This window comes from Mastigoproctus giganteus, chromosome 6 (genome assembly GCF_048544385.1).
Source record: "Mastigoproctus giganteus isolate SK-2022 chromosome 6, ASM4854438v1, whole genome shotgun sequence".
NCBI classification, from domain to species: domain Eukaryota; kingdom Metazoa; phylum Arthropoda; class Arachnida; order Uropygi; family Thelyphonidae; genus Mastigoproctus; species Mastigoproctus giganteus.
The window spans coordinates 135,462,749-135,477,371 of record NC_143580.1 but is presented as its reverse complement, the minus strand read 5'-3'; the positions used below and the strand labels follow the sequence as shown (position 1 = coordinate 135,477,371).

Genomic DNA, 14,623 nt, shown 5'->3' with positions numbered 1-14,623 from the left:
AGTTTCTGTTAGTTTGCATAATTAGCTTCTACGATTTCCATGAATGCTTCCATTTCGAATCTGCTGTTTGGTAACTTCATCAGCCATTCCCACTGCATAATTTTAAATAAAAAAAAGTCTCACTAAGAATAATTTAAAAGCTTTTTAAAAATGACTACAGATCTGAGACCACTGTAGTCACCTTTTACAAAAGCAAAAGCCCTTCCCCTTGATAGTAGTTACATCTTGAAGTAAATCCCACATTAATACACTATGATCACTGCCATCTATTCTTTTATCTGCAAATTCTTAATGTATAAAGAGTCACTACTCACCAACTGATTAACTACTGACTGGATGAATATCAATCCGACAAGTTCTAGTTAATATATGGAAATTCAAAATCCCCCATTACAAGATATGATTTATTCATTCACTCTATATCTCTGTACGCCTGTTCAGTAGGCCTAACAGACTAGCCACACATGTTAACTGGATGCGCTACCTAAAATTTTATGTGCTTCTGACTAAGAGCGTAACTCCTCCCCCTCCTATCCTGTTTGTCCTTTCTATACAGTTTTCTCCTTATTCATATTCTACATCCTTTATATCTGAGTGACACCATATCTCTGATATTCTTACCATGTCTGCATTCAACGATCTAACCAGTATTTCAAATCATTAAATTTATTTATTATGCTTCATGCATTAATATACGAGCAAGTATATATGCAACTGTTTTTACTCTTAGTAGCCCTGGCACAAAGCTCAAGTATTTGCTTGTTCCATGAGGACTCCCAACAGGCTCTGAAACACAACACTTTTGTGTAAGTGATTCTTGCACTGTTTAACATTAGCAAATATTCTTGCACCCTATTAGCGTGCACACTATTTAAGAAGGGGTGCAAGTATACCATCTCTTTAAAAACAATGTCTCCTGTTAACAAGCCCAGACAATGTTGAGAAAAATTCTACCCCATGACTGATTGACAAGGTTCTCATCATGTACTGCTTCCTATCATGTCTGGCCAGAATTACACACACTTTCAATTTCAACTCATAACTTTTTCCCAACCTTGCCTTGTGTCTGTTGACTAAATCCTCAGATCTACTTAACATGTGTACAACAAATAGTGTTGTACCTTTCATGTCCTTAAAAGATGACAGTTGCTCTACAACGTCATCAACTTTTATCCCAGGCAAACATACACCAGTCCTTATCCACCCATCCTTTTTGCAAAGCATATTTCCCTGACAACTGAGTCATCGGCACTCTGCTGTGGAGGATATCATTCTACTTTGTGGTGCCTGATTGTAGTCTGCAACATTGTACTGGGCAGCTGAGTGCACATAATTCCTTCAAGGGCATCCACCCTGTTCCACGAGGCCTCATATAAGCCCATCAGAATGCCGACTTGGCATCTAAGATCCTCACACACTCTACAACACAAGCACACCAAGATGGCCTTATCATGTCCCACTACAGATAATTCTGCATAAAAGGCCACAACAAACTGCACTAAATAAGGAATTGCAAAGTGATCTTACTGCATTTCATTTGCAAGAGAACAACCATCAGTTTTCTCTCTCAAGCAAAAGAATTCTCATTACTTTGAGCTCTTTGTTTTGCTGCTCTTGTTTGAGGCATGATTATAATATAAACTTAATTAAAAATTAAATTTCCAACACAAACTAAGAACATAGCAACATTATTATCAGATCATGTTAAGTGGAACTAGTTATTGTTGGTGACTCTATTGTCAGGGAGACATGGAATATACTATGCAAGAAGGATAGGTGGAACAGGCCCATGGTATGTCTGCCAGGGGCAAAAGTTGATGTTACAGAGCAGATATAATCTGCCGACCGGGCTAGCAGCCAGGTGGGTAAAGTGCCTGCCTGGCAACCCAAAGGTCGCGGGTTCGAATCCCGCCTCGGGCTTGGATCAAAGTACTGCAAAAAAAAAAAAAAAAAAAAAAAAAAACACCTTGGGAGGTGCATTATGACCACAGAAGCCGATGTGCCAACAACTACAAAAAAAACAAAAAAATATCATCTTTTAAGGGCAGAAAAGCTGATATTGTTAATACATGTTGGAACTGGCACCTCCGTAGCCAGGTGCGAAGGAGCAGCAGTGCGTAGCACACGCTTCTTGATTAGACCGGGGTTCGAGCCCGTCACCACCAAATACGAAGGATGCGGAAAGGTCAGGGAATGACCACCGCATATCACATAGCAATATGGCCTTAGTTGCTAATGCTCTTAAAAACCAAATAACAAACAAACATCTTGGAACTAATGGCATTAAGAGTAAGAGATCTGCAGATTTACTCAACAAGTACAGAACAATGTTGAAAAAAATCGCGAGTTAGGGTTGAATGTGAAAGTGTCTGCAATTCTGAGCAGACACGATAGGGGGGAGTATACGATGAGAGCCTTGTAAACCAGTTTGACCCTGGAGAGATTGTGCAAGGGTTACGAGGTAGAATTTTTCGCAGTGTAGTCTGTACTTTTTAACAGGAGTCTGTACTTTTTTCTGTATTTTTTCTGATCCACTATCGATAGTGGATCAGAAAACCGTTAGCTTGGGGGTATACACAGAGTAAAGGGTTAACAGTGGCCGCAAGTAGATGCAAAAGTGATTCTTGCACTACTTCTATTAGAATGAGCAGCAGCCTGGAAAGCAAGGCAATGAAGATTTCCAGGACTACTGTGAGTCCAAGTGGAACAAGAAAATACATGGGCTGTGTTAGGGTGACTAAGGGTAGAAACAGGTGCATGTATACTTGCATGTACACCAATGCTAGGAGTATAGTTAATAAATATGATGAGCTTGAAGTGCTAGTCAAAGGCATCAAAGGCAGATATTGTTGGGATATCAGAGACATGTTGTCACACAGACATAAGCAGTGCAGAATTCGAATTTGGGGAGTAAAATGTATACAGAAAGAACAGACAGGACAGGAAGGGAGGAGGGATTATGCTGTCAGTTAAGAAACATAAAATCTAAGGAAGTGCATCCGACTGATGTTGGTGGACAATGCAATGCAATGTTGAGTCTGTTTGGTGTGCCATAAGCACTGGGAAAGGAAAAATGAGAGTAGGTGTGTGTTATAGGCCTAATGAATCTGATGAGTATAATGAGCAATTATGGAGAGAAATAGAGTGGGTCAGTAAATCAGAATGTCTTATAATGGGGGATTTTAACTTTCCAGATATTGACTGAAACTTGTGGGTTGGTCACTCGCACACTAGCAAAACTTTTTTGGATTTATTGAATGATTGTTTTCTACAGCAGCAGGTTAGAGAGAGAGAGACAAAAATGTACTGATGTGGGATTTACTTAAAGATGTAACTCCCTTTGGGGGTACAGGGAGGGGTTTTTGCTTTCATAAAGGTGACTACAGTGGTCTCAGAGATTTTTTAAGTTCTATACAGTGGGACCAACTGATGATGTTACCAACAGCTAATTCTAAATGGAAAGCATTCAAGGAAGTAATTTTGGAAGCTACTAGGATTTTTGTTCTGACTAAGAAATACTATTCTAGGTTTAGGCACAAATGGATGTCAGATGAACTAATGAGACTCGTGGCAGAGGAGAAAAATGCATGGGATGCACATAAATTGTCAGGTGACACTGAAGCCTATGGTAGATACAAGCTAGTCTGCAATTGAATCACAAAGAAGGTTAAGCAAGGGAATGCAGATTATGAGAAATCTTTTGAAAAGGATGCAAAGAAAAACAGCAAAGAGTTTTTATTTATGTAAACTCTAGAAGGAAAGTGATGAATCCGATTGGACCACTTAACATAGATGGGTTGACTATTGAGATCTTGCTCAGGTAGGTGATGAACTGAATGAGTATTTTTCATCTACATTCACACATAAGGATTTATTCAATGAGGGGAGTATCAGATGTTTATCAAACTCTAACAGGGAGCTAAGTGATTTTGTAATAACTGAGACCAAAGTGGAGGAGAAATTGTTGAAGTTAAACATAAAAAAGGCACCTGGGGTGGACAGGATCTATCCAGTTATATTAAAGGAGGCAGCAACAGAAGTAAGCAAACCCTCAGCCATAATTATGAGAGTTTCCTTGGACTCAGGGGAGGTCCCAATGGACTGGAGGTGTGCAAATGTATCACCAATTCACAAAGGGGGGTTCAAAAGGTGACAGAAATAACTATAGACCTGTTAGTTTAACTTGTGTACCGGGGAAAATAATGGAATCACTGGTTAAAGAAGCATTGCAGGATCATCTAGACAAGACTAAAGTAATAGTTAAGACACAGCATGGGTTCGTTAAAGGGAGGCCTTGTCTGACCAATTTGATTGGATACTATTATGTGGTCACAAAAGAACTGGATGCAAAAAATAATTTTGATATCATATACTTGGATTTCAAGAAAACTTTTGGTACTGTTGCACATGGAAGACTGCTGTACAAATGGAATTGGGATGGCATTAAGGGCAAGTTGCTACAATGGATAAAGGGATGATTGAGTGGGAGACAACAGAGAGTGGTAATTAATGGACACTATTCTACGTGGACTAATGTTATTAGTGGAGTTTCCCAGGGTTCGGTGCTGGACCCATTGTTGTTTTGTGTATTCGTCAATGATATTGATGAGGGTATATCAGGCTTAATGTCCAAGTTTTAGGGTGATACAAATGTTGGCAGGGTTGTTAACGACAGTAAAGACAGTATGCTACTACAACTGGATCTAGATAAGTTGGACAAATGGGCTGAGAAGTGGCAACTGAAGTTGAACTTTGACAAATGAAAAATACTGCATATGGGTAGCAATAACCCAAGAGAAACGTACCAACTGTGTGGTACTACACTCACAGAAGTGGAAAGTGAAAAAGACCCGGGGATAATTGTGCAGTCAAATATGAAGTTTGCTGAGAAGTGAAGATGGGTTGCCAGGGCTGGTCATGGAGTCTTTTTTTTTTTTTTTTTTTTTTATATGTAAACCCCAAACACGAGAGGTGTTAGAACCTATAGTACTTAGTACCGTGCTTGGGTTTGGGTTGGAGGTTAAGAAGACAAATGAAGATTTTTGTTGACATTGGACTTGAACTTCCGTAGACTGTAATTTTCAGGAAATATGTATGAAGGAAGGTTGTTCCAGAAAACAGCAGTTGAATGAATAAACGAGGAAGATGAAAAGTTGGTTCTGTGAGTTTGAATTTGGACAGTAAATGGATGTTGACTGGTGGCGGCATGTGTTCAGACTGTTTTGAAAGAGAGAGCGGGAATTATAGAAGCCAATTCAGAAGAACAGTGCCCATAGAAGTATCTGTAGAAGAGGCATGCAGCAGAAACAGTATGTCTATGAGACAGCAAATGGAGAGACTCTGTTAGAGATGAGTCATTAATTAACCTAACTGCCCTCTTCTGAATGGAATCAAGAAGCCTGAGAGAGGTTTTGGGAGCACCACCACAGATGTGGGAACAATATTCCATGGCAGGGCAGATTTGCGATTTATAAAGAGTGAGCAGCTGTTTGGAAGAAAAGTAATGGCGAGAGCGAAAGAGAAAACCAAATTTTTTAGATGTAGAAGAAGCAATATTTGTAATGTGCTTGTGCCAAGAGAGATTAGAAGTCAGGTTAATCCCCAAAAGAGATATATCATTTTGCCTAGAAATCGGAGTGTCACTAAAGATAAGTATAGGAGCAGAAGAATCCTTTTTGCGAGATATAAGACAAGACTGAGTTTTAGAAGGGTTGAAATCAACTAAGTTGTCTTTGCTCCACTGGAGAATTACCTGAAGATCAGCATTTAAGGAATTGGTAGCAGATTTTCGAGAAGTTGAAGCTGATTGAGCAGGGCAAGGTTTCTCAAAATGGAAAGTGGAATGCAATATGCTATCATCGGCAAAACTATGGATAGGATTTCCAGTCAATGGAAGAAGGTCATTAATATACAAGAGGAAAAGAGTGGGAGAAACAATTGAACCTTGGGGGACACCGGCATTAGTGGAGAAGTTAGAAGACAGAGAGCCATCTACCATCACCCTCAGTGAGCGATCAGAGAGAAAACTGGATAACCAGTTACTAAAAACAGTTGGCAAACTATAAAATGGAAGCTTGTTTAGAAGAACTTTATGCCAAACACGATTGAAAGCCTTTGAGATGTCAAGAGCAACTACTTGTGTTTCACCGAACCTTTCCATTGAATTAGTCCATAAATGGGTAACAGTCTATGATATACAGGAATTTTTCTAGCAGGGACAGGGAGGTGATTATCCCATTATACAAGGCAATGGTCAGGCCACACTATAGTACTGTGTACAGGTCTGGAGGCCTCAATTTAGAAGGATGTAGAGTTGCTAGAACGAGTACAAAGAATGGCAACAAGATTCGTGTGGGAACAAAGGGGTGCTCTTGCCAAGAAAGGCTTAAGTTCTGAAAACTGCAGCACCTGGAGAGTAGGTACCTGCGAGGTGATCTGATTGAGGTGAATAAGGCCTTGAATGGAATGAGTAAGCTGAATGCTGATGGGATTTTTCCTCTTGCTCAGATTAAAAACTTGAGGGGGCATAGATTCAAATTGAGGAAAGACAGTTGTAGAATAGATGTGCAGAAATTTGCTTTTAGCCAGCGGGAAGTTGATTGGTGGAACAGACTTCCATCTTTTGGTGTGGAAGTTGTTAGCCTAAATAAATTTAAGGCAAAGCTGTACAAGGATTTGAAACGAATAGAGGGGTGAAATGGTTCCCCCCCCCTTTAGCCGATGCTATATAAAATTGCTTTCTTGCATCATATACCTCTACTAATGCTAATGACATGCTGGGCTATTATATTTCTAATTCATTCTCATTCTCACTGAAATCAATAACAAAAGCTTTAATTTGGTTTACTTTGGAGGGGGAAAAGAGCTGCTTTTCCACATGGACTATTCCTTTCTCTTTGTCTGAAAGTGATGGACCCCTCATAGTTTCCGGTACAGTTGGCCTTTGCAATCGTCATTAACAATTCACAAACAAGAATTTCAACATGGTGATTATAATGGATGCCAGCAAAATCTCCTCCTCTGTGAATGGGGGCTGTATGTGGCAATGTCAAGGTTTAAGTCATACAGAGGCATAAAGATTTTCATAAACCATAAGAGTGTAAAGACATTTGTGCTTAAAGAATTCTTGTATAGGTCTGTAATAAATTGTGTGTATTAACCATTCACCACTTTACTTGTGTTGCTCTATTTAAACAATTTCATAACTACCATTGTATGTATATTCAAATAAATGCAGAACTGCCAGTTGTGTAAGTAACTGAACAATTCCACATAGGTCAATCAACAAAACTCTTTTCTGATATCTGCTTATTGATCAAATTAATAATTGTTCCCTGATAGAGCTGAGAACAATTAAATTGCACATAAGCAAATCTTCCTGCATCGCATGTTAGGTTTCTTGTTAACGGATCCAGGTACACAGGATCTTCAAGATCCTGCACAAATTGCAGCAACTTCATGCTCTTTGTCTATTCAGCTCAACAGCTGCAACTGCCAAACCTCTCAAAACAAAGTTTTCTTTGATTTCTCCATTAAAAATTACAGAAATCCCTGTTATTGTCATGCTTAATTTGATAACTGTATATGTGCTCAAAAACTTGAATTTAAAATTAGCAGCATCTCTTGTGACCATAAATGCATGCTCTCACATTTTATGATAGCATATCCAATTGTTACATCCTCAGGCTTCAATCATGGAAGAATATGGCATCCAAGTGTTGACGCTTGTAGGTCTTTTGATCGACATTTTGTTCACTGTTAGTCAAGATAATAAGAGTGATAACATTCAAGGCTCCAAACGCAGAGAGACAGAGAGAGAGAGAGAATGAAATATGTCTAAAAGCACTGCAGAAGATGTTATTCGTTTCTAAAATAAATTAAAATATATGTTTTTAACATAAAAAATGAATTTTTCCCACTAATGTTCATAGGTGGCAATAGGTTGAAAAAAAAAAAAAAAGCGGCATCAAAATGTGAACAATTTTGAATGATTTCTTGTCAACTTTTTAAGGGTATAAATGGTGGGCGTAACTATTTTCCATTTAACTGAATATGCACATAGTACCTCAAAATACAGTAGCATGACCAGTTGTTTGTTAATAATAATAGAGACAAGAAACCAGTTTAGATAAATAATAATGATGGAGACAATAAACCACTTTATATAAAAATTAAGTGGTAAATTAATTAAAAAAATTAAAAATTAATACCCATAAAACAAAGGGTATCTAACTTCGGTAGTAGTGAGAAATGTGTTTACATTACACTGAAACCAAAAATAGTAACAGAAATAATCAGGGCATTTTCACTTAACTCAATGTAACAACACTTATCACACCAGCACGCAAGTAAAACTTTGTGTATATTTAGGAAGGTGGAGAGAAGAGTCACTATCTCAAAATGATGAATGATGCAGATTTAATAGGCCCACGTGCAACAGGTATTTTTCATGTGGGCCTATTAAATCTCTATGTCACCACAACAGCATTAATGTAAAAAAAAAAAAAACATACACATGTGTGTATATATATATATATATACACACACACACTGGTGTATAAAGAAAGTACATCACCCCTTAAAACTGTAATTGTTGTCCGAATAATGTAAGTATATGGCATATTTCATACAGATTGCATCAGATAAGACTGACATGCATAGGTGATGTAATATTGCATCAGCTGTTACTTTCAGCTATATAAGCACGCTCTGCACAAGTTGCAGTTATTCCTTGCTTGTGTTAGGATGGCGAGTTATGTGCAGTTGACACCACGAAGAAAGAGTGCTATTGTTGCTTTACGTGAGGAAGGATGTTCTTCCCATCATTTTGCTTATAGAGTGTCTTGTAATCAGTCGACAGTGAGTAGATTTATTTCCAAACTCGTGAATATTGATTCTGCTCTTAGGAAAAAAAAGGAACCGGACGCAAACGAGTCTCTGTGCCAAAAACAGGACCGCGAATTGAAGCGTTTATGCCTTAAAAACCATAACGCTTCTTCGTCTGAGCTTAAAAGAGAATGGGAAGAACATACAGGAGTGTAGCAAATGCAGTAACAGTCATAAGATGCCTCTTCAAAAATGGACTTGTAGCTCGTCGTCCTGAGAAGAAGCCCCTCCTCACACAAAAAATGAAAAAGGCCAGATTAATTTGATGTAAGGAGCATGCCAAATGGACCCCCTAGCAGTGGAAGCCAGTTATTTTCTTGGGTGAGAAGAAATTCAACCTGCATGGCTCTGATGGGAGACAAATGATTCGCTGCAGACATGGTGAAGAATACAACCCAGACTGTATGGTGTCTACAGTGAAATTCCCTACCAGCCAAATGATATAGAGGAGCATTTCGCATCGTGGAGTAGTTCACCTGCAGTTTATAAAAGGTTCTGTAAATGCCAATGGATACCTAGCTATATTGGAGGGCAAATTGCTGCCAACCATTAAAGACCATTTCAACCTGCTAAGTAACTGCATCTTTCAGGATGACTCTACTCCTTGTCATCGGGCAAAAAGTATAAGTTTCTGTAGTTACTTTAGCTTCATTTCTGTATTACAGGTTCGACAGCAATGTGTTTACATTTGTTACAGGTGAAAAAATGGTTGGAAGAATGGTCCATTACAACTCAGCTGACCAGGAAACAGCCCGGACCTGAACCGTATAGAGAAATGTTGGCATCGTGTGAAATCTGCAGTTGCCAGAAGGAAACGAAAGACCCTTTGTGAACTTCAGGAAGCCATAATTTGTTTGAGACATTGTTTGAAACCACGAACTATCAGTTGATTATCTTCAGAAACTGATCTTGTCAATGCCTTGACAGTGTGCTGCTGTCATCAGGGCCAGGGAAGTTCAACAAAATATTAGTTTGCGCCTGGTGAACTTTTCATTTTGTTTTCCATTTAAAATGATAAACTGAAGTAAACTGAGGGCTTCTGATAACATTTCTGCCATAATTGTTGTGTTTACCAAAACTGTTGTATAAAGGTTGCAAATGTTCATTTTGGAATATTTTGAGAGCACCTGTCAAATATTACTTAGCTTTGCCTTAAGTATTAATATATACCTTTTGTTTATATTTCTGTTTGTGATGATAGTCATTAATATAGCATACCATTGCCAAAAAGGGTTAAAAATGTGAAATTCCTAGGTAATACACTTTCTTAGAACACAAGTTTATATATATAAGGACCTCATTAATATATATTTTACCATATATTAAAATATTAACTTGTAAAATATATCACTTACCAGAAGAACCTTAAACAATATCATGATAAGTTATTTCAATTTCCATCATTCTAATTCAAAACATGATATGCAACTGCTATTTGGGGGTCTTGTCACCATATCCCAATGCACTAAGAAAAAATAAATATTTTTTTAAGCAAAATAATTCAATTTAATAAGAGGTTCACTTTCACAAAACTATTTACATATGCACTGAAACTATTTGTAATTAAATCTTGCAAGAACAGAAATTCCTGAGACAAGTGATTATTATGTAAATTAAACATAATAGACCTTTTGTTCACACAGAATTCAGGATAAAAAAAAAATTAAATACAGAAAGGTATAATCACTTCTAAACTATTTTTGAGAGGGAAAAAAAGGCAATCACTTTGACTGCCTTTTTATTTGAAGGAGAAAAAAAAGGAAGGGGAAGGCTGGTTGAAGCAGCTTGCACACTTTCAGTATATAACACAGATTACTCTTAATGATAACTCTAAACCAGGGATAGAAATCGTACATAATAATACCCGATATGTTATAACAATGATTCAATTTAATTTTTACAATAATGTTATGGTTTGCATAATTATAAATTATAATATCAATACCATCTGATTAAAACATTTTAACATTATCAAAAAAGAGATATTGTTCAACGGTGCACACTTCCAATTTAAGCTTAAAAATTTTGGAATACTCTAACTAGCTAAAATGAATGTGTATTACACATGACGTTCACCTGAAATTTAAGCAGAATTTAGTCCATTCGGCATTACAATTTACCAACCAAGGAACAATTCCAATTCTGACACAGTTTTAACAATCCAAAACTATAAATTTTTGGTGTCAACTAATGTGACAAATGAGTTCCACCTTTGTTTTGACCGTATTGACTTCACTCAAAGGTTCAGTTCATCTGTTTTCTGTTGGTTTTATTTCTCATCTTTCAATCTCATTAAGTAAATGACATGACTCTTAAGGACAATGAGTAAATTTTGCACTTTTAAGGTTTTTTTAATGTTTGCTGACGTAGGCTACAACCTGTTATGTATTCGCAAAGAGTACAAAATATTTTTTTAATGTAATACAACTTGTGTTCTAACCCCGGGGGCTCATATCTGGTGAGTATGGGCTTGGCACACCCAGGGTCCTGAGCTGGATATCATCCTTCTTCTCTTTCTTGGCGATTCCCTTCTACTTTTGACTCTCTCTCAGGGTAACTTGGGAATTTTTTTTTCCTGGTGCAGCATAAGCTTCAGGCTTCCTTGCACCATATGGCTATTAATAATAATAATAATAATCAATGAAAATCAATCTACTTTTTTTTTTTTATGAAACCCCAAACACGAGAGGTATTAAAACCTATAGTACTTAGTACTGTGCATGGGTTAGAGGTCAAGAAGACAAAAGAAGATATTTGTTAACACTAGACTTGAAATTCTGTAGACTAATTTTCAGGAAATACATATAAAGGAAAGTTGTTCCAGAAAACGGCAGTTGAATGAATAAATGAGGAAGACTGGTTCTGTGAGTTTGAAGTTGGTTAAACGAGAAAAGTTGATTCTGTGAGTTTGGAGTTGGACAGTAAATGGATGTTGGCTGGTGGCGGCACGTGTTCGGACTGTTTTGAAAGATAACAGTTGGAATTATAGAAGCCAATTCAGAAAAACAGTGCCCATAGAAGTATCTGTAGAAAAGGCATGCAGCAGAAACAGAATGTCTATGAGACAGAGAGTGGAGAGACTCTGTTAGAGATGAGTCATTAATTAACCTAACTGCTCACTTTTGAATGGAATCTAGAAGCCTGAGAGAGGTTTTGGGGGCACTGCCCCAGATGTGAGAACAATATTCTATGGTAGGGTGGATTTGCAATTTGTACAGAGTGAACAGTTGTTTGGAAGAAAAGTAACGCCAAGAGCAAACGAGAAAACCAAGTATTTTAGATGCAGAGGAAGCAATATTTGAGATGTGCTTGTGCCAAGAGAGATTAGAAGTTAGAGTAATCCCCAAAAAAGATATATCATATTGCCTAGAAATTGAAGTGGCACCAAAGATAAGCACAGGAGCAGAAGAATCCTTTTTGTGAGATATAAGACTGGACTGAATTTTAGAAAGACTGAAATCAACTAAGTTGTCTTTGCCCCAATGGTAAATTACCTGGATATCGACATTTAAGGAATTGGCAGCAGATTTTCGAGAAGTTGAAGCTGATTGAGCAGGACAAGGTTTCTCAAACTCGAAAGTGGAATGAAATGTGCTAACATCAGCAAAACTATGGACAGGATTTCTGGTCAAAGGTCATTAATAAACAAAAGGAAAAGAGTGAGAGAAAGAACTGAACCTTGGGATGCACCAGCATTAGTGAAGAAGTTAGAAGACAGAGAGCCATCTACTATCACCCTCAGTGAGTGGTCAGATAGAAAACTGGATAACCAATTGCAAAAAACATTTGGCAAACCATAAGATGGAAGCTTGTTTAAAAGACCTTTATGCCAAACATGATTGAAAGCCTTTGAGATGTCAAGAGCAACTGCTTGTGTTTCACCGAACTTTTCCATTGAATTTGTCCATAAATGAGTAACATAAGCCAGAATATCACCAATGGATCGACACTGACGGAATCCATACTGGCGATCGTTGATCAGACGGAAGGTTTCTAGATAAGAGTTGGCGGTTCATTGATTTCTCCATTACTTTAGAAAGAGTAGAAGTAATTGCAATGGGGCGATAATTGGATGGAAGGGATTTGTCACCTTTTTTAGGAACTGGCTGGATATGAGCAAATTTCCAAGCAGAAGGAAAAACACCTTTAGAATTAGAAAGCGAAAAAGAGCAGCAAAGAACAGGAGTAAGTTCAGGTGCACAGGTTTTGAGAACAAGTGGAGAAATACCATCAGGACCTGGAGTTTTCTTAGCATCAAAATTCGTCAAAATCGTTCTGACATCCTTTTGACGGAAAACCACAGGAGGCATTGAATGAAGCTTGTTGGGAACGGTGGGAAGTGATTTACCAAGATAATTAATACATGAGTTGGAAGAAAAATGGGATGCTAGCAGATCAGCTTTATCCTTGGCTAAAGTGACAACAGAACCATCTGGTTTTGATAGAGGGTGGGAGCAGAGACGGGCAAAAGTTGAAGCCAATAGGTTGGACAAGAGCCCAGAATGCTCAGCTACCATCAGGGCAAGAAGCAAGTTTTCTACTCATAGCCTGTTCAAAATCTAGTTTGGACTGATTAATAACTGCTTTACAATTGTTGCAAACTTTGGTGTAGGCAGAAAATGAAACTGAAGAATTGGAAACAAGCCAATTATGATATGCAACATTCTTCTCTTGAACAGCCTTAGCACATTTATTGAAAAAACAAGGTTTAGGTAAAGGAAGAGATTTTAAAGTGGAGTGGGGAATAAAGGATTCCATTACTACAAGAATAATTTCGCTGACACGATCTGAGCAAACGTTGACATCAGAAGTTTTGAAACAGTAATCTGACCAAGGAAAAGAAATCTCGCAGGTCATCCCATTTTGTATTCTTGTAATGCCAAACAACACAAGGTTGGGAACAGCCATGAGATAAAGGCTCCATTGGAGAAGAGACCATCACCAAGTTGTGATCTGAGATGCCTAAAGGACCACTCACTTCGACTGTGTACTTAGAAGGGTTGTTTGTGAGAAAAAGATCAAGCGTGTTGGCTGTGTGGTTAGGATTGCCCGGTATTCTGGTAGATAAATGAACAATCTGAGTGAGGTCATTAGTAATTGCAAAAGCCTCAGCATCTCGACCAGCTGGGTCTGTATGACTAGAAAACGGAAGCCAGCTGGAGTTGTAAACATTAAAATCACCAAGGAAAATTACCTCACTGTTAGGAAAGTTGGACTGGAGAAAGTCAAGTTGCAAAGAGAGGAAGTCAAAGAGTTCCAAGTGATTAGAGGAGTTGGGAAAATGGTAGAGGCAACAGTTAAATTTGACAGAATCTGGTAGAGAGATTTTAAGCCAGAGAAGATCGAAAAGAGGAGATTCCAAATTACCGAATCTTTGACGGGGAATATCAGAACGGACATATGCACAAGTACCACCTTCGAGGCAAAAGGAATCATATAGCGAATAATTTGGGAAACTGAGATGAACAGTGGTTGAATCAACCGATAACTGAGATTCTGTCAGAATAAGTACATGGTGTTTGGCAGACTGTAAGTGGAAATGAACATCATACTGGGATTAGATATCAAAATTTAAGTATCAATGGTAATACTTTAATCCACTTCTATAAGTCTTCACTTTCTTCTTGTAAGTGTTCCTTAGCTAGTTTATTCTGCCAATTGTCACCATGCACCAGGTGTGCAGTTCTAATTTTTGCATTCTCTGCCCAACCTACTTACCGATTAAGTTCAATGCATA

General features: G+C 37.9%; 1 protein-coding gene across 1 annotated transcript in view; it reads right to left on the bottom strand.

Moving 5' to 3' along the window:
* LOC150084597 (uncharacterized) overlaps positions 1-14,623 on the bottom strand; it is a 324,615-nt gene that overhangs the window by 290,231 nt on the left and 19,761 nt on the right. The window contains exon 2 of the mRNA XM_090376299.1: positions 10,242-10,351. Within this exon, the coding sequence (XP_090232425.1) occupies positions 10,242-10,265 (24 nt within the window). The 5' untranslated portion in view covers positions 10,266-10,351. The remainder of the gene's footprint in view (positions 1-10,241; positions 10,352-14,623) is intronic.